Source organism: Anabrus simplex, chromosome 6 (assembly GCF_040414725.1).
Source record: "Anabrus simplex isolate iqAnaSimp1 chromosome 6, ASM4041472v1, whole genome shotgun sequence".
NCBI lineage: Eukaryota > Metazoa > Arthropoda > Insecta > Orthoptera > Tettigoniidae > Anabrus > Anabrus simplex.
In genome coordinates, this window is record NC_090270.1 from 6758252 (window position 1) to 6779556 (window position 21305).

Sequence of the window (21305 nt, forward strand, 5' to 3'; positions counted from 1 at the left end):
TATTGTCCGACTTGTTGGCTGAATGGTCAGTGTACTGGCCTTTGGTTCAGAGGGTCCTGAGTTCGATTCCCAGCTGGGTCGGGGATTTTAACCTTCATTGGTTAATTCCAATGGCTCGAGCGCTGGGTGTTTGTGATGTTCCCAACATCCCTGCAATTCACACACCACACATAACACATGGCAGATGCCGCCCACTCTTATCGGAGGGTCTGCCTTAGAAGGGCTGCACTCGGCTAGAAATAGCCACATGAAAATTTATTGTTTTCTATTAAGTTACCTCACAAGAGAGAGACATATTTTACATGTACCACAACCAGAATTGAGGCGAAACATGCACACTTTTAAAATATAATATTAATTAAATAATATATAATAATATAATGTGTAAGGAGGAAACGTTATACTGTAGTCAATATAGAACTTGAAATATGAATTTTATTTCTTACAAGGGACTGAATTGGCCTGAACTGGCATGAAGGAATGCCTTCTTCCTCTATGGAATTGGATTAACACAATAAATAAGTTAATTACATAAATAATTGTATTTTTGTATAAAAAATAAGCAATTCCTCTTCATCTTCAATGGATGAAGGTTGTATAAGTCAATGTCGCTTCCCATAATAAAACCTCAGTAACCTAATTCATCCAATAAGATGCATCACGTGACGAGACAGACTCAGTCACTGAAATGGCCAACTCAGTACATGCTAAAGGTCCGCAGTCAGTCCAGTGCAGTTAGGTCCTACTCCACCAACGTGTCCGACAGTCTGAGCAAACACAACACATTTGGTCTGACCAGTTTTGCCAATGCAATTTTCATTTAATAAGCTAGATCGTCATCCAATAGGCTAAATCAGAAGTAGAAAATGCTCACCGGTAGGGAATGAAATTGTTTTTTGTTCTGTTCAAACTACTGTACCTGCAACTAAGATAGTCCTGACAGGTCGCGGTGGTAATTGTTAACTTTATTGGCCACACTGGACCACTTGATTCTTCCATGTACAATTTTTCTTTGAAGGTTGTACTGTTTGATTCTCCTTACTTATCTGCCCAGTATTTCTTCATTCGCTCTGATCACAGTGTTCTTAATTTGTCTGAAATATCTACAGGTCTTCTGTGCATCATTTCAGTTGAAAATTTCTGATTCTTAAGAAGGGTGGTAATTTTATTCTTGTTCTCTGCATCTGTGATTTCGAGTCCAACTGTTTTGAGATCCTCTTGAATTTCTTTGATCCGATGCCCTTCTGTGTTCTTTCCCAGATTTCTCATCACTAGTTGCCGTAAAATCCTGTCTTCTGGTAATCATATGATGTGAAAGAAATAAGAGAATCTTTTCTTCGTCATCGTGCTGGTAACTGGGTCAATCTCTCGATAGATAGTTTCCTTGGGGATTCTCCAGACTCCTTCAACCTCGTACTTTTTATTTATGCAAGTTCTAATAATTCTTTCAGTTTTGAAGAGCTGATCAGTTCTTTCTTTTTTAATTTGGAACAAGGTTTTGCAAGCATAAGTGGTTTTGGGCAAAGTTACAGTTGTGTAGTGTTGGATCTTAGTGACTATTGACAAGCATTTTTTGTTATAAGTTGACCAGGTTGGAAATTGTGCTTTTTTTCATTTTGTTGGTTCTATTTATCCATGTTGCTTTCTCGCTTAAGTTGTCCATAATGATTTCTCCAAGGTATTTAAATTGTAGGACTATGTTAATTTTTCATTGGCATGATCTCAGTTTTCTCATAGGATATTTGTCATCCTATTTTTAATGCAATTTTCTGGAGACTGATGGTCTGAGCATGGACTTCTTCCATGTCAAGGGCTAAAAGAGCTAAATCAGCTGCAAACCCTAGGCAGTTTGTCCTTATTGAGAGTTTTGCTCCAATTTTGATTTTAAGTGGGTTTTCTTTTTGACAAATTTTCATGATGTAATCTAGAGCCACATTGAAGAGCAATGGGGATAATCCATCACCTTGTCTGAGGTCCGTATTTATTGTAACGGTATTTGACATTTTTCCCTGAACCTTACCTTTGAAATTATGTTGGTTAAAGTTAGCTCATCAATTTTTGTTAATTTGGGATGAAGGCCATATGATCTGAGGATTTTTAAATGAGTCAACTCAGTTTATGGATGTGTTTACGATGACTAAACAGACCAATCCTGGCATAAAATGTACACCCACACAAATCACACTGAATGGATGGAGGAGGGTGGGGTTGTAATTGACGGAGTTTTCTTGCTTGTCGCTTGGCCTCTTGATGTCTGCGGCCTTCTCTTTCAAAGAAGTTGACAGTGGTGGATTTACTGTTCCGCCACAGTGAGCGGTCCACAGTGCATTCTTCCCATGTCTGCATATTTATACCAGTTGTCTTCATGATGTGTTTCAGCTGGTCCTTAAAACACTTAAGAGGGTCTCCATGAGGTCTACTGCCAGAGCAAAGTTCACCATAAAGAATTTGGCGTGGAGGCCTGGTATTACCCATGCAGTGAACAGTTGATTGCCTCGATGCTATTTAGCTGTGCTTTGTCGAGAACTGCCGTGTTGGTCACATAGTCCTCCCACTTAATATTCCAGATGAATCTCATTTTTTGTTGGTGGAAATGCTCAAGTTTTTTGATATCACAGCGATAGTGTCCAAGTTTCACAGCCATACAGCAGCTTTGTACACCATGAGTCTGGTATGCAATTTTAGGTCATTATTCATGAAGACTCTGTGCAATAACCGTCCGAGCCCCAACATCTTGTTCACAGGCACACTGTTTAGACAAGATGCTTCCAAGATATGAAAAGTGATCAACCTGTTCAAGTGTTGTGTCTAAGATGGAAATACTGAACTCAGAAAGTGTTAATCCTGGGGCAGGCTGTGCAAATACTTTTTTTTTTTTTTTGTTTTGTTTTTTTTCATTAATGGCAAGACCAAAGCAATCACATGCAGTCGACTGACTGTTGTAGTTCTGCAGGTGTTAGAGCAGTTCACTCACCAGAGTACGTCTTTGTGAGTGAAGTCTTGCCAGAATGAAAAGGCCTCCATCAAAACAAAATATAATCTCCATGCCTAAGTTGTTTGGAGATGATTCATGCAGCATGGCAGCCATGTACAGTGCAAAGAGTGTAGGAGCAAACACACAGCGTTGTTTCAATCCATGAGTGATTGGGAATGAATCTGATACTAAAAAGTAAACTCGTGTCCTCATCCTGAGGTGGTACAGCTCATTTTAGGCACACTCACATTGGAGGTGAGCTGCATGTACCATTTCAACCACATTCTTAAATTTCTGGCAGTACCAGGAATCGAACCCAGGCCCCCGAGGATGGCAGCTAATAACACTAACCGTTACGCTACGGAGGTGGACAATCTGATACTGAGTTACCATGAAGAACCTGTCCAGACGTGCCATCATGAAGAGCTTGAACTAATTCCACGTAACATTCAGGACATCCAAAATGTCTCAATACTTTCCACATAGCACATCTTGGTACTGAATCAAAGGCTTTTTACAGATCATAGAAAACTAAAAACAGAGGCTGCTGTTGTTCTCTGCATTTTTCCTGGAGTTGTCTAGCACAGAAGATCATATCTGTTGTGTCTCTGGAGGTTTGGAAACCACATTGAGACTCGGGCAAAATCCTCTCTGAGATAACCCGCAGCTGTTTTATTAGAATTCTTGCGAGAATCTTACCTGCAATTGACAAAAGCGATATACCACGGTAGTTCCCACATACACTACCTTTCTTGAAGATAGTGACGATGGGAGCATTCTTCAAGTCTCAGATACTTCTCGAGTTTCCCAAATCAAGAGGATGAGTGTGAAAAGTCTAGTCTTCAAGGGTTTACCTCCATTTTGTATCAGTTCCAGAGGGATGTTATCAGGACCTGGAGCCTTTCTTGGTTGTTGGGGCTGCTGAGGGACATTACAAAGAAAGTCCTCAGTGACATTGGAGACATGATTTAGAAGTGAAGAGAAATGTTGCTTCCAATGCTTTAAAATTTCTCCGTTATCAGTTAAAATAATGGAGTTGTCAAGAGTCTTCAATGACCCCGATGAAGATCGAATTGGACCATATATCTCCTTTATGCCAGCATAGAAGTTTTTCAGGTCATGGGCATAAGATAATCTTTGCAGTTCTTCAGCTGTTTGTCCACCAGTTATTTTTAATTTCCCTGATTTGTGGCTGACATTTTCCTTTAAGTTCCAAGAAATATGATTTCTTCACATTGGAAGACGGATCTTGAAGACAGAATAGGTGGGCTTCCCATTTGGCATTGATCAGACATTTAATTTCTTCATTATTTTCAAACCAGTCCTGTCTCTTTCTCCTCACAAAACCAATTGTTTCCTCAGCTGACTCAGTGATGACCTTCTGAAGCATGGCCCATTCCTGATTTGTACTATCACTGCTGACTGGATGACTAGCCAGTTTATTTGAGATTGCATTTCTGTAATCTGTAGCAATGGATTCAATTTAAAATTTAGAAGTATCAAATTTCTTTCTGGGCAGGTTGTGGATGGATCTTTTTGGTTTGCAACAGATTGAGATTCTCAACCGGTGAAAAAGGAGCTTATGATCTGTCCAGCAGTCATCTATGTTTCTTGCGGTCCTTGTAACAAGGACATCTTTTTTTTTATCACATTGCTTGGTGATGACATAATCAAGTGCTTTGAGCGAGGATGCATCCAAGTGGTGTTGTAGCTAGTAGGCAGACGGAACTGAGTATTAGTAATGAAAAGTTCATGTTCAGCACATAAAACAAGAAGAAGTAGACTATTGGCATTAAAGTTGCCAAGTCCATGTTTTCCCATCACATTGCCCCATAATTGGTGATCTTTACTAACTCTGGCATTGAAATTGCCAAGTAGTAAGAGTTTGTCTCTTGGTGGTACTTTGTAGGTTGTAGAATTGGTCTTTAGCTTCTACATCAGCATCCAAAGTGGGAGCATATGCGGAGATGAGTGTCATAGATTTGGCACCAGAGAGTGGGATTCGGAAAGTCATAATTTATTTCACTGACTGCAGTTGCAGTTAGCTGATAATCATTCACCAATGTGGTCTTCACAGCGAATCCAACACCAAGACTGCAGTGTTCTCCCTCATCTTCTCCCTTCAAGTAGTTTGTGTAGCCTGAGCTGAACTCTGGCTGGACAGTCTGGTTTCACTTAAGGCAGCAATATCAATGTTCATTCGTCCAAGCTCATGGATGACAAGCGCTGTTCTTCTCTCAGGTCTGTTATTGTCTTTCAAATCAAGTAGGGTTCGAACATTCCACGTTCCTATAATCAAAGTTTTGGTAATCTTTGTTTTTCGACCGCATAAGGGGTGACCCGCTGGGTGCGGCCTCCCAGCCGGCTGAGAGTGTGACTACTGATGTTTAGCCCACATTTTCTAGGGCCTTCCCATTCAGGGTGGGCAGTGGTGGTCCTAAACAGGCCTGCCCAAACACAGATGCAGGACCGAATTCCTGAGTAGTCACGGGGTTTCAGAAAGACGACCATCACACATCTGCTACCAACGTGCAGGTCCGAACTAGAGGCTTCCAGTTTCACCCGACAACCTGCCTCCACCATCCTTATCCCATCGCCGTTGGACTCGAGTTGAAGGGTGTGACAGCAGAAAAAGGGCTACAAACGGGATTTTGTTTAAGGTGGATCGCAGCTTGCAAGGAAGTAACCCACACACTATGATCTCGGAAGAACTATACCCTGCGGCACAAATGAAATGCAACGTGCAGGTTCTAGTACCATGACTGCAATGAACTTCCGCAGACTCGAAATGCCATTGAGTTGCGCCTTCACAGCCAGTCCTTCTGGCATGACCTCATCCGCCTCCACAACCGATGAGAACCACAACCGTTTTGCCGTTGGGCCAAAGACACAGATGATGGGTTCCAGTATCATTTCCTACACTGAGGTGACCATCACCCCACCCAAAGGGGCTCATGCGCCCAAAGCCGTTGGCCCCTATGGCGGGGGGGGTCGAGTTATTTACCGCCGCTCGACACTCAGCGTTTGAAAGACCATAATAATGCCACATTTAAATACAATGGATCAACAGTCAACCAGGTGTATTTTAATACATCATATACAGACGTTTCATAGATCTGGGACATAAAATGAAAGATTCTCATTTTTACATTTTTAACATTGTTGTATTGTTGTATTATCATTGTTGTATTGTCAATGTTCTGGACCTACCCCCCCCCCCCCCCTCCACCTCCAGTTGTTTAAATCACTAGCTAGTCACTCTGCATCATAGGGTATAAACTTCATGGTTTTGATCCGTATTGAATTGTGATCACAATAATAATTATTAAATTAATGTTGTATGGTCCACCTTTTTCAATACTATATTATGCAATATTATTGAATTACATTACTAAACTACAGACTAGTTTCGGCCTTGGCTGGCCATCTTCAGCCTTAATTTAATACATCTAATAACTAAACAAATGTGAAAACACACAATTGACATGAAAACTAATATACAAACACACAATTAACATTAAAATCTGGCATGAAATAAGTGTAAAATCTGAAAAATAAATTAGGCCGTAAATTCTTAGCATCTGGATTATGCTCATCATCCAGACTCTTTCTTGTAGTGATATTCATAGAACTGTTAGCTCCATCACTGCTAATCATTATTATTTCAATTGCAAAATGGGAACTGGTAAATGTTGATTCTGTAGTCAGATCATCCCATCACTAAATCTACTTGAGTGGTGTTAGCAGTATGCAAGCCACTGGACGCCACTGTAAATAACCACCACCTGATCCAGAACTGCTAGATGGTGTTTCCACATCGACCAACGTAAATAAAATGAAATGTTTCCGTAGTGCTTGGGGAACATGTTTAAATGTGATTACTCCATCTAATGATGGAATTATATGATGTATTGAATTAGGAGGATACACTTAATTTTACCATTGTAAAGTCATGTTTATTTGTTTAATTTTTTGATGCAGTCTATCTGGTGTTTTGGTTTGTTTTAAAGGTGTCCAAATTCCATGTAATTTAAGTTTTATTTTTTAAATTATTATTATTTACCTTGTGTCATGCAACTGGAACCCGGTTACAGTTTTAACAAGTGTCTATACCGTATTGTTCAAGCTACAGAGATTGGAACTTGTGCACTCCATTACTTTTGTTTTGGAATTATTTATTTTCATCTTGTATTCCTTCCTCAAGTCTCTGTGCACACCATTCAGCAGCTCCTTGAGATCTTCTGCAGTTTCAAATAAAATAACAATATCATCAGCAACTCTCAGTGTTTTGATTTCCTCTCCATGGATTGTGATTCCCTTTCCAGATTCTGCTTTGATTACCTTTACTGCCTCTTCTATGTAACACTGAAAATGGGGGGGGGGGGGGCGACAAATTGCAGCCTTTCTTCACTCCTTTCTGAATTGCTGTTTCTATTTCCCAGCCCTCAATTCTTATGAATGCATACCGATTTTTATACAGATTGTAGATAATTCTTTGTTCTCAGTATCTTATCCCGATCACCTTCAGAATATAAAATAGCTTAGTCCAGTCAACATTATCGAAAGCCTTTTTCAGATCGACGAATGCCAGGTACGTGGGCTTGTCCTTAATTTGGTCCTCTAAGATCAGCCATGAAGTCAGGATTGCTTCACGTGTTCCTACATTTCTTCTGAAGCCAAATTGATCTTCTCCTGACTCACTTTCAACTTGTCTTTGCATGCTTCTGAAATAATACATGTTAAAATTTTGCAGGCATGAGATACTAAACTAATGGTGCGGTAGTTTTCACACTTGTCAGCAACGGCTTTCTTGGGATGCAGAGTTATGGGAAGCTGCTGGAGCTGGTAATATATTCTGAACATATGAAGAAAATAAGCTTTGTGACCATTGTGAGCCCTACCACAATTATCCATGCATTGTGGGCTTAGTCATGTTTACACGACGACCATCATCGTTTCTTATGGGTCACGCATATAGTGCGCTACATGAAGAAGACAGGTTTTTCAGAGGTCATATTGAAACAGGAGGTTGAAGCAAGGTGGAATAGCCCTTCTTCTTTATCTCAGCCTTTTCCCACATCATGTAGGGTCAGCATTGCTTTGGTGGATTCTTCTCTTCCATAAATGCCTATCCAATGCTTCTTCCCTCTTCCAACCTTTTTCTCTTAGATCCCCTTCTATCTTGTCTTTCCATCTCATTTTTGGTCTTCTTCTCTTCCTTGACCCTTCAATTTCCAGGTTTCCAATTATTTTCCTCACGTAGTCCTCCCCTTTTCTCTTGACATGGCCATACCATCTTTGCCTATTTTCTTGAACCTTCTTTCCATGGGTCCCACTTTCACCAATCCTCTGATGTAATCATTCCTTACTCTGTCCTTTCTTGTAACTCCACTCGTCCATCTTAACATTTTCATTTCTGCCACTTCCATCTTTCTGTCCTGGGATTTTGTGATCAGCCAAGTTTCTGCACTATGAAGCATCGCGGGTCTCACCACAGATTTATAGAGCTTTCCTTTCATCCTGCAACTGATCTTCTTATCACTCAGTACTCCACTCAATTTCTTCCAATTCATCCCTCCAGTATTTACCCTGTGTTGTATTTCAGCCTCCAGACCTCCATCACTTTGTACGTATGAACCCAGACAAATGGTAGTTCTTCTTGCAGGTTAAGACATAGATCTTGTGTTTCTTTAGTACACACATTCTGTTTTTACCCTACTGATCCTCATTCCTCTTTCCTCCACTCTTCGAGCTTCTCTTGTAGCTTCCCTCGGGTCGGTATAACATCATCAGCAAACATCATGCTTTCTTTACTTCTTTAACCAGCACATCCATTACCAGGTCAAAGAGAAATGGTATGAGAGCAGATCCCTGATGTAGTCCTACTCTCACTGTACCTCCACTGCTCCTAACTTGTGTCGTCACACCTTCATACATCTCTTTCACCAATCTCACATACTTTTCTGGCAGGCCTTTACTTCGCATACTTCTCCATAGCTCTTCCCTGGGCACTCTGTCATACGCCTTCTCCAGATCAATGAAAGCCATATGCAGATCAGCCGTACCTCTCTGTGTCTCTCCTTAGTGCAAATATTGTGTCGGTTGTTCCTCTTCCTGGTATAAATCCAAACTGTTCTTCACAAACTTTGGTTTCTAAATGTAACCTCACCTCAATGATCCTTTCCCAACTCTTCATTGTGTGGGACATCAGCTTTATCCCTCTATAACTGACACAGTTTTGAATATCACCTTTTCCCTTATATATGGGAAAATGTATACTACTTCTCCATTCATGTGGCATTCTTTCTGCTTACCATATCTTCTCCATTAAATCCCAGAGAATATCAATGTCCTGTTCTCCCAGGCGTTTCCATACTTCTACTGGAATTTGATCCACACCAACTGCCTTTCCATTTTTCATTTTCTTTACTGTGTTTTCCACTTCTTCCCTACTTATAGCTTGGGTCACTCCTTCATTTACCTCTCCATCCCCATACTTCTCTCTCACATTTTCCTCAGTCAATTGTCTTTCAAAGTATTCCAGCCACCTTTTCAGTATTTTCTGATCGTGTCTTACTACAACTAACTCATCCTTCATCTGCTTCACTGATGTTATGTCCTTGGATGCTTTATCTCTTGCCTTAGCAATCCTTATTAGTTGCCTGTCATCCTGACTCCTTTCCAGCTCTACATACATCTCTTCCACTGCCTCAGACTTCGCTTTTGCCACAGCTCTTTTGGTCTTCTTCTTTGCAGTCTTCCTGTCTTCTCATTAAATTCTATTGTTTCCTAGCATCCTTTTTCAATCTTATCACTTTATGAAACTCCACATTCCACCACCATGCCTCCTTATCTTCTGGCAGTCCCTTTCCTGATGTTACACCTAGCCCATCTTCTCCAGCTTTCTTTATAACACTGCTCACCACTCCTGAACATCCTCTGATAATCTCGGTTCCCTTAACACTTTTTGCTTGAATTCTTCACCACTTTATTCTTTGTTCTTGTTGCTTGACATATTTACGTCTTTTTCCCACTATCATCTCATAATCAGCTACTACATGTTTGTGCTGCGCTGCCACACTTCCACTGTATATCACCTTGGTGTTCCTTATTTCCTTGAAGTGTTTCCTGGTGTACAATACGTGATCTAACTGACTTTTATGGCCTCCACTCTTGTAAGTTACAAGTTGTTCTCTTCTCCGACTGAAGTTGGTATTAGCAATCATTAGGTCGAAAGCTACTGCATATTCCACAATCCTGTCCCCTTCTGCATTCCTTTCTCCGTAACTCCATCCACCATGAACTCTATCTTCACCACTTTTCCTCACACAAATATGTCCATTCAAATCTCCACGAATTATCACCGTTTCATTGTCTGGTATTTCCATTGTTACACTATCTAGGGCTACCAAAATGTGTCCTCCTCTTCCTCAGAACATCCTGACTGAGGAGCACATACACTCAAAACTGTGACGAGGTCTCCTCCAATAACCAACTTTACACTTCCTCCTTCAGATCGTTATCCAAGATAATCCCCACTCTATTTCTTGACTCTTTGTCCGCACTACTATAGAACAACTTATAACCTTCTGCCAATACTTCCACCTAGTCTCTTCTATGCACAGGACATTCACCTTCCTTCTGTGTATCATATCTACAATCTCTCTATTTTTTCCATTCATAGTCTCTATATTAAAATTCCAACTGTAATTTTGATTTTGCACTTCATTCCTATTTCTCACCTTCCTGTTCTTTCATTGAATTCCTCACAAGACGTCTTCCCTGGAGATCCGATTGGAATACTATTACTCTGCAACATTTACTTTGAGAAATATCCATCTATTATTTTGGTTTTGGCAATAGATTTTTACAACCTGATGCCCTTCCTGACGTCAACCCTCCCCTTTTTATCCGGGCTTGGGACTGGCAACAACAGTTAATGAGCTACTCAATCCACCCATTAATTGCTGCAGGTGGAATAGCCCATTACTCTATATTTGTTGTTTATTCAATTCAATAGAGTAGCAGACATATTAACTACAACAAATGTCCAAGACAAATTGGATGGCTATACCAACAATGTTGTGCACCAGCATTCAAAGACGCAGCAGATGCCCTGCAAGAATATAAATACTCAACTCTACACTTTCATGCTTCTTTTGTTTCAGAAACTGAACTCGATACAAATGAGATTTGAAAACTCAAAGAACTTTCTCTCAATTTTCAATTTCACTTACTCAGGTGCATGAGATTAGTACTTACCTGTGTTCAGTGTTTCAGAAACTTAAACATTTCATTCCAGAAGGGAGAGAGAGAGAGAGAGAGAGAGAGAGAGAGAGAGAGAGAGAGAGAGTGGGAGGGGGATATGTGGGGAGTAAGACAGGGAAGACTGCACAGAACACCAGCATGACAGATGTCACAGGAATTTAGGGAAGAGATGATCCTTACCTATACAGATCCGTGGGCCTTCTCCAAAGGGAAGAAAAGTGTAGTTGTGTCTGCTTCGACGAGCTTCAGCTGTGAACCGGTCAGGATCGAAGCGTTCAGGTTCAGGATAGTAATTCTCATCTCTATGAATGGCATACACTGGAATAATGACTCGGACTCCTTTATCCACAAGAACACTCGTTCCAGGGATGATGTACGGTTTGGTCACCATCCGAATGAGGTTAGCTGATGGAGGATACTTCCGCAGAGTCTCTGCAACAGATGATACACAATGATGATAAGAAGTTGTCTACCACTCTGGGCTTTGATTCTCGGCCAGGTCAGGGATCTGGGGCTGGTTTGAGGTCTACTCAGCCCCCCTTTTTCACTGAAGATGGCTCAAATGAGTCAAAACATGTTTGAATTTGATTGCTCCATCTAATTATGGAATTATGTGATGTATTGAATTAGGAGGATACACTTAATTTTACCTTTGTAAAGTGATGATAGGGAAGAGTGAGAAATGAAAATGTCAGGAAGGAAATCAAAGTAGAAGAGCTTTCCAACACAATGGAGAGAAATAAACAGAGATGCTTATGATATGTTAAGAGATAAGGATACCAAGGCTAAAACTGAAGGAAGAACAACAAGAGGTAGGTCAAGAACAGCATAACAAGAAGGAACCTGGACCACAGTTAAGGAGCAGCAGTGGACGGAGGACTTGGCTGGAGATGCAAGAGGGAATTCATGATGAACGTGAATACACTAGAATGAGCAATTTAAAATTTTTTGTTAGTTCTGTAGTTTTAATACATGTTTTTATGAAAACGTGGGTGAAATTCAGAAAATAAAGTCTACTTGTATGATTTTAAACTAATGAGGTTTATTTAATAATATTTGGTCTCATAACAAAACAAGTTTTACTAAAATCATTGTGTGTGCCCTGTTTATAAAGCCACAAGATCTAGAGAGTTGGTCCCTCACCTGACAGAACATTGTCCAAATAGGTCATCTCGTCGATTGCATCATAAGAGAGACCTTCCTTGTGTCGAGAAAGAACTTCCACCACTTCCTGTCGAAGCCTCTCTTGAATGTCTGGGTTCACAGCCAGTTCATGCAGGCAGAAGCTCATGGTGGCTGACGAAGTCTCCAACCCGGCCAGGAAGAAGATGAATGCCTGAGACGCCAGTACGCTGTCTGTAAATTCTGTAAAACAGAAAAATCTCTTAAGCTCTTGATAAATGAAGAAGATGCAAATCATTATTAGTGTTTTAATCCCACTAGGGACTAGTTAATTTTTTGTTCCCAATAACTCTTGAGTCCTGCTGATAGTTTCCCCTTTCTTTCCTGTGAAAGAGGTTTGCAAGATTTAACAACTTTTGGTAGATGAGACCACAAATTTACCAATTTACAAAATTTGGCTCTGTCTGAGACATCAGCAGAAGCTAAGGCTCTTTCTACTTCATGAGCCACATGCTTCTTGGGTGAGTGAGAAGTCAGTCTGCCGTTGTCCATTCTCGGAAGAGAGGCGCACGGCTGTGAGCTTGCATCCGGGAGATAGTAGGTTCGAGCCCCACTATCGGCAGCCCTGAAGATGGTTTTCCGTGGTTTCCCATTTTCACACCAGGCAAATGCTGGGGCTGTACCTTAATTAAGGCCACGGCCGCTTCCTTCCAACTCCTAGGCCTTTCCTATCCCATCGTCGCCATAAGACCTATCTGTGTCGGTGCAACGTAAAGCCCCTAGCATTCTCGGAAGGTGCCCGTAAAACTTCAGCCACATGCTAGTGTTAGCCATTTCCAGCTGTTGGTAAAGTTCAGAGTCCGCTTTCACTCGGTAGGTTCTATCAGAAAATCAATTCTTTTTACGTAGTTCTTCCTTAAATGCAAAGTACAGAGTTCTGTTCAATGGCAGAGAAACATGATATGAAATGACTATGTTTTTACATTTTTAGTACAGGAGAATGTAACCACAGTAACTCAAACATGTACTGCTTTAGAATTCAATATATTTCATTAGAAATATAATACCCCACATCCTTGACGAAGTAGTTCATGATCTTTGGAATAGATTCTTCCTATCAATATGAGGAGCATCGCAAGACGTAGGCACCAAGTCTTGTAAATTTCCATGATAACAATTTACTGAATGCATCTACAGTATTTGAGGAAAGAATGCAAGGAGGTGGGATCTAGACACGTTGAAAGAAAAGAGTGTCAGGGACTGTTTCAAGGAACATGTTGCTCAAAGACTAAATGAAAAGGCTAAAGGAAACAGAACAGAGCAAGAATGGACTGTCATGAAGAATGAGGTCTCTACGGCTGCTGAAGAAATGTTAGGAAGAAAGGAAAGATCAATTAAGAATCAATGGATAACTCAGGAGATACTAGACCTGACTGATGAACGGCAAAAATACAAAGAATGCAATAAACGAAGAGGGCAGAAAAGAATACAGGTCATTAAATAATGAAGTGGACACAAAGTGCAGGACAGCTAAGGAAGAATGGTCGAAGGAGAAATGCAAGGATGTTGAAGGTTGTTTAGTCTCAGGAAAGGTAGATGCTGTATACATGAAAATCAAGCAAACCTTTGGAGAAAGGAAAACTAGGTGTATGAATATTAAGAGCTCAGATGCAAAACCACTTCTAGGTAAAGTAGACAAGGTGGAAAGATGGCAGGAACATATCCAACAGTTGTATCAAGGTAAAAATATAGATGACAAGGCTCTGGAACAAGAGGCTGTTGATGCTGATGACATGGGGGACCCAATTTTGAGGTCAGAATTTGACAGAGCTTTGAAAGACCTAAGTAGGAACAAGGCACCTGTAATTGACGACATTCCCTCTGAATTACTGACTGCCATAGGAGGAACCAGCATGGCAAGGTTATTCCAGTTAGTGTGTAAGATCTATGAGACAGGAGAAGTGCCATCCAATTTTCGGTAGAATGTTGTTATACCTATTAATAAGAATTGTATGAAAACTACCACACAGTTATTTTAGTATCTCATGCCTGCAAAATTTTAACATGTATTATTTACAGAGTCCGCCTCTGTGGTGTAGTGGTTAGCGTGATTAGCTGCCACCCCCGGAGGCCCGGGTTCGATTCCCGGCTCTGCCACGAAATTTGAAAAGTGGTACGAGGGCTGGAACAGGGTCCACTCAGCCTCGGGAGGTCAACTGAGTAGCGGTGGGTTCGATTCCCACCTCAGCCATCCTGAAAGTGGTTTTCCGTGGTTTCCCACTTCTCCTCCAGGCGAATGCCGGGATGGTACCTAACATAAGGCCACGGCCGCTTCCTTCCCTCTTCCTTGCCTATCCCTTCCAATCTTCTCATCCCTCCACAAGGCCCCTGTTCAGCATAGCAGGTGAGGCCGCCTGGGTGAGGTACTGGTCATCCTCCCCAGTTGTATCCCCCGACCAAGAGTATGAAGCTCCAGGACACTGCCCTTGGGGTGGTAGAGGTGGGATCCCTCCCTAAGCCCGAGGGAAAAATTGAACCTGGAGGGTAAACAGATGATGATGATGATTATTTACAGAAGAATCAAAAGACAAGTTGAAACTGAGCTGGGAGAAGATCAATTTGGCTTCAGAAGAAATGTAGGAACACATGAAGCAATCCTGACTTTATGTCTGATCGTACAGGATCAAAACACATGTATGGCATTTGTAGATTTAGAAAAGGCATTCGATAATGTTATTGGACCAAGCTATTTGAGATTCTGAAGGTGATCAGGATCAGATACCGAGAACGAAGAATTATCTACAATCTGTATAAAAATCAGTCTGCAGAGATGAGAACCGAGGGCTTTGAAAAAGAAGCAGCAATCCAGAAAGGAGTGAGGAAAGGTTGCAGTTTCCCCCCACCTCCTATTCAATGTTTATATAGAGCAGCCAGTAAAGGAAATCAAAGAGGAATTTGGGAAGGGAATCGCAATCCAAGGGGAGGAAATATAAACCCTGAGATTTGCTGATGATATTGTTATTTTAGCTGAAACTGCAGGAGATCTGGAGAAATTACTGAATGGTATGGACAGTCTTGGGTAAGGAGTACAAGATGAAAATATATAAGAACAAAAAAAAATATATGGAGATCAGTCAAATGACGTCAGGTGATGTAGGAAATATTAGATTAGGGAATGAAGTCTTAAAGGAAGTATATGGACAATATATAGCTCAGAAAGAAGAAGAATAGAAGCTTTTGAAATGTGGTGTTACAGAAGAATGCTGAAGGTGAGATGGATAGATTGAATCAAGAATGAAGAGATAGTGAATTAAATGGGTGAGAGGAGATTGATTTGGCTAAATTTGATAAGAAGAAGAGATAGAATGATAGGACACATCTTAAGACACAAAGGACTTGTTCAGTTGGTTTTTGAGGGAAGTGTAGGTGCTAAATATGGTAGGGGTAGACCAAGGTACGAATATGACAAGCAGATTAGAACAGATGTAGGATAGAGTGGTTATGTTAGCATAGGATAGGGTGACATGGAGATCTGCATCTAAGCAGTCTATGGAATGATAACTTGAACAACAACAGATTTGGACATCAATCTTAAGGTAAGATTGGTCAAATGTTACATCTGGTGTAGACTTCTGTATGGTATTGACTACAACAAATATGACTAAGGTTTTTGAAATGTACAATTATTGCAAGATGCTTAAGTGTCAGTAACGACTGAGGATGTCCTCAGATGTATAACAAGAACTACTAGTTACAGTTTAAAACAAAAGACTGCATTCGTGGGGTGGTGTCTTGCAGTTCAAGGCTCAATACAACCACTTCACTCTGGAGATGTATCAAACTTCGTGAGGGAGGGAAATTACTGAAACAATACCATTATTTCAAATCTGTCCCTTACCAGTGATAAGTTATGTTAAATTAAATGTAATTAAGTAATATAACTATCATTTTAAAAATGAGTATGAATTTATATTTACACTAGCTGATGTACCCGTGCTTCGCTAAAGAATTCTACATTGTATACAGAATTCTAGGTTAGGTAGTGCACACGTTGTGAGCAAGATTGTGTTAAATTGCATAGTTCTTAACGTTACCCTAGAAATGCGAATGGGAAGTCACCAAACGTATTTAGGGAAATTTCATTGAAATGGTAGGCCCGCTTGCCTACCATCAGTCACAATCAGGTTGGGGAGCAGGCACTCACTCTCCGCCTGCCTTTTTACATCCTCAGAAAAACTGTCTTGGTGGTTTTCCCAACTGAAATGAACATAGGTCATCACAATGACGTCAGTAGGAATGGCGTGAGTAAAAGCAATGCTTATATATGAAATACTCGATCAAATGAAAAACGACACATTTTCTCACTTTTGACGAACAGTACTACGCTGCCGATCTAACAGTCCAAAGTTCCACGGCTGGAACGACCAGGCCGCAGACAGCCGTGATACGTGAACACTCTTTGTCTTTTTCGGGGGGGAGTGGGTCGAATAGTGAAGAGTCCCAGAACAAAAACTATGCCCTTTTACTCATCTGTTTCCTAGGAGTACCCGATGAGTTGGAAAATATCAATTCACTATACTGGCTGCGGAAAAATCTACCTGACTTGGAGGCAAATTTTTCCTCCAAGCCAGAGGAGAAACTCCCTCTTCACTGCTAATTTGGTATAAAATGAATGTAGAATTTACTAAAAGTGAAGAGGAAGAAGCTCTTCTTAAGAAACGGCTCTTTTCAGGGTTGAATTTTGAGTTATTTAGTGAATCGTGGTGCTATAATTTGGAATGGTCCTAAATTGTAATTCTAGACCAGGTCATAACACTACTAAGTGAGCCTCTGCCGTAAGTGAGCACACTGCTCATTCAAAACAGTGCGTCAGAGAAGGGATAGAATAGCTGGAATGCCATGATGAACCAGTGTGTTATGTACCAGCAGTATCAGAAAAATGTACGAACCAGAGGAATGACATGCTAAAGAAGAAAGTTTTCTAACTCCCCAGCTACTTCCCGCCAATATTCAGTTAGGCTATTATACTCGGTACGCAGCAGTAATCCCATCTATCGGAGTTGAGAGGCAGCATAAGAGACAAAGAATATCACAACCAACAATGGTCAGTATAATGTTATTGTTTATCAATGTTATGCACTTTCGATATTGTAAACCTTCACATTTAGTATTTTTCCGACTCTGAAATGCCACTCTTATTGTAGTCTGTATGTTAAAAGTGAATAAAACATAAATGATCGCAAATTGTATTCTGTAGAACTTTTGTTATGTCGTTCTTTTTCATAGGACCAATAATATAGGTATTTAAAAATTAAATTTTAGCACCTTCCTCTAAACTAGAGTTCCATCCAGGGTGAATAAAATTGTTTATAGCTTAGACTGTAGTTTCTTATTACCCGACTGGATACACCATTCGTGAATATCTCTGTTATCATAGCCGGTGTGGTAAATTTAATTCTATATAACTTTAGTTATGTGGTGTTTAATGATATGACCACTAATAACATAAATATTTTATAATTACATTTTAGGCTTCCCCTAAACTACCATTTCACTCAGTGTAAATAAAATGATTTATAGCCTAGATTGTAGTGGCTCATCCCCCGACTTTCCATACTGATTTTCATTAAATTCTCTTCTGCAGTTTTCTCGTGATGCGTGTACATACATACAGACAGACAGAGAGAAATTACGGAAAAGTAAGAAGTGCATTTCCTTGTTACGGTGGACATGACTGATACAGAAATACCATTTGTTTTAAATTCTGAGCAATGTACAGAAACTCTTATTTTATATACAGTATATAGATTATCAGTGATAATGTCTCTGAGTTGCTTATCCCCGTCAGTTCACACAAGACTGAAGTGGATGCAGCCCTACCTTATTTCTTAATTTTGTCATCTCTTTACTCGTGGTGCTGAGTTAATATCCTTGAGTATCAGAGACAACACTGGCTCGTAAGATAATACATATATCTTACAAGCAACAAGCTTAAAGCCGGCTCCGTTGTGTGGGTGTAGTGTGCCTGCCTCTTACTTGGAGGCCCCGCATTTGATTCCGGGCCAGGTCAGAGATTTTTACCTGCACGTGAGGGCTGGTTCGAGATCCACTCAGCCTGTGTGATAAGAATTGAGGGGCTATCTGATGGTGAGATAGTGGCTCTGGTCTAGAAAGCCAAGAATAATGGCCAAGAAGATTCGTCGTGCTGACCACATGACACCTCGTAATCTGCAGGCCTTCGGGCTGAGCAGCGGTCACTGGATAGGTCAATGCCCTTCGGGGATGCAGTGCCATGGCGTTAGTTTTTAACAATCTTCAAAGAATGCAAGTCTTCAGCATCAACATTTAAGTCCAGACATCAAGCACAGTTCTTAACAATCATTTTTTCATTTTCTTTAAATGTTTTAAAACTTTCAAAATATGCCACTTTCATACTCCATCATCGAATATTTACTCGTTTTTCACCTTTATCTTCTACTGCATCCACTTAAAATGTGTTGCAGGAGCAAGGACTCCAAAGTGGAGGATGGATGTCCGTGCAGCTGTTGAGTTGTGTTACAACAGCCTACAATATTTAGGCATAGAAGCAACACACTTCAGTTTTCTTGACATTAGGGTTAGGTCAACAAAACGTACGGTACTCGTCCAAGCTTGTTGCGGTGTGCTCAGTCATCTGTGCATCCAACTTTTCTTGATACCGTTTCAGGCATATCACCCGTATCTTCCTTTTTGCTGTGTTTACCTGGCTTTCTTCTTATCCTACATCTTTCGAGACGGGCCCTGCTCATAAAGCTGGGAAGCAGAAACAAACTTCTCACAGCTTCAGAAGAAATGGACGTAATGACAAGGAATTTGAAGATGTGGAGTTTGCCCGTGTGTCCTGCCTGACATTGTTTTCTACATATGACTTTATTTGTCATCTATTTCTTGTTTTCTATGACTTACAATGACAGAACAACAGAGTAACCAGGATTATTCCTCACCATTCTCTGTTTTCAATAACTATTTCTTCTCAGTCACAGATGAGCTTGACACTAGTATTGAGCTTTCCTTTCTTGACATATCTTTGCTCTGAATGAGGAATACTTAGGATAAACACGGAGTAAAAGAGGAGACAGAAACGTGGTAGAAATTTACAGGACAAGCATAGAGAGAGAATTACCAACTACAAAAAGTACATGTATATATTATGGAGAGTTTACTCTAAGTTAGTACAGAAGAAGACGGAGACCTTGTAGTCAATTGATCATCGTTATGACAAGCAAACCTTTTGGAGGTGATAAGTACGATAAGTGACTGAAGGTCACGGAGTGCAAACAAATAATGAGTTGTGTATACCAACAGAGGGTCAAACATATTTGAAATAGACCTTCAGCATCTCAGATCGAGTTGAGTATATATAGTACCCTTCAAAGAGGTGTTTAGTACGTAACAAAAAGGGCCAACTGGATAATACTGTAGTAGGAACCAAACACACAACCTTTATCCAATGCTCTCCTGAGTGAGCTAACATAGCCTAGGTCACTGTTGTTCGGCTGGCAGGGATCAGAGCTGTAGAGAGCACTAGTCGCTAATGTAGACCATTCCAACTGAATTCAGTACGAGAGAGAATAACTCTCACTGGCCAGTTCGCATAGATGGTAAAGAAGTTCATAGTTTTTCTATGTTTTATGCTGTTTTTCTAGCAACCAGGTTCATATCTAGCATTGAGTATGTGGCTTATCGATCCTCCACTTGATTGATTCTAAAAGTGATGAGTGTTTTAGCTTCCAGCCTCCTGGATTCTTCCTCATATAGTCCAGAGTTTGTTTAGGCAGAGGCCCTCAGACCACTCTCTTCGCATTTTTGAATTCTGTACCTATTTTTAAATGAAAACTCTTGGGGTGAAGTAATTAGTGAACAGCACCTTACAGACAGTGAACTGAAAATGGCTTCTTGTGGTGCAGTGATTTAATTTTCCTTTATTCTGAGGAACCTGAAATTAACCTGTTGCACTTCACACAATTCTTAATGTACAAATTTTATTGACTCCCTTCTCATCACTGTTCAACTGTGCTTTCTAAGTATTTCTAGGTGATTCTAAAACTCGTAAAATAAAATTAAATAACGGTCTGCCACAGGGATCTGTATAGGCCCCAGTTCTCTTCAACCTATACATCCATGACTTACCATCAACCACAGCTACTAAGTTCATCTTTGCAGACAATATTGCACTGGTAGCTCAAAGCAGAAATTTTGAGGATGAAGACGGCATTCTTACAGCAGAGTTGGACAAAATGGCAACATTTTTCAAGTCTCGGCGATTGATCCCAAGTGGTTCTAAAACTGAGGTTTCGTGTTATTATCTCAGCAACCGGCTCACAAACTATGAGCCATCTCTTTTATTTCTTGGTGAAAAACTTAAGTACAACTTGTTCCTGAAATATCTAGGAGTCACCCTGGACAGAACTCTGAGCTACAAAGAACATCTCACCAAGCTCTTTCATAAAATCGCTACAAGGAATAACATCCTGCGCAAGCTTTGTGGAAGTTCCTGGGGAGCCTTGGCTGACTGCTTACAATTAAGGGGTATCAGTCTTGTCTACTCTGCAGCAGAATACTGTGCCCCGGTATGGCTGGAAAGTGCACATGTGCATAGAGTGGATACCATGCGCTGCATAACTGTGGGGGTGATGCTGATTCCTCCTTGTGGTGCCTGTACTGAACTGAACGTCAGCTCTTGGTTGCTTGTGATCTCCTGGCTAATGGTACATGAAACGAATGATACTAGCTCTTTTCGAAGCCAATCTGCAAAGCCCTTGGGAGCTGTTCTGAGAGTCCTTCAAATCAACATCGAAGGAATCAGTAGATCTAAAAGTGACTGTCTCTCCAAACTGGCATTGGAAAACAATGTTGATGTAAGATGCATTCAGAAAACTCATGCCTCTGATCAATCTCAGCT

At 40.6% G+C, this 21305-nt stretch overlaps 1 protein-coding gene across 1 annotated transcript in view; it reads right to left on the reverse strand.

The window, feature by feature from the left end:
* The window catches only part of LOC136876043 (probable cytochrome P450 6a14), a 114478-nt gene that overhangs the window by 4940 nt on the left and 88233 nt on the right, over nucleotides 1–21305 (reverse strand). Inside the window, exons 3-4 of the mRNA XM_067149662.2 lie at nucleotides 12386–12607; nucleotides 11423–11674 (exon numbers count right to left, since the gene is read on the reverse strand). Coding sequence (XP_067005763.2) covers nucleotides 11423–11674; nucleotides 12386–12607 — 474 coding nt within the window. The remainder of the gene's footprint in view (nucleotides 1–11422; nucleotides 11675–12385; nucleotides 12608–21305) is intronic.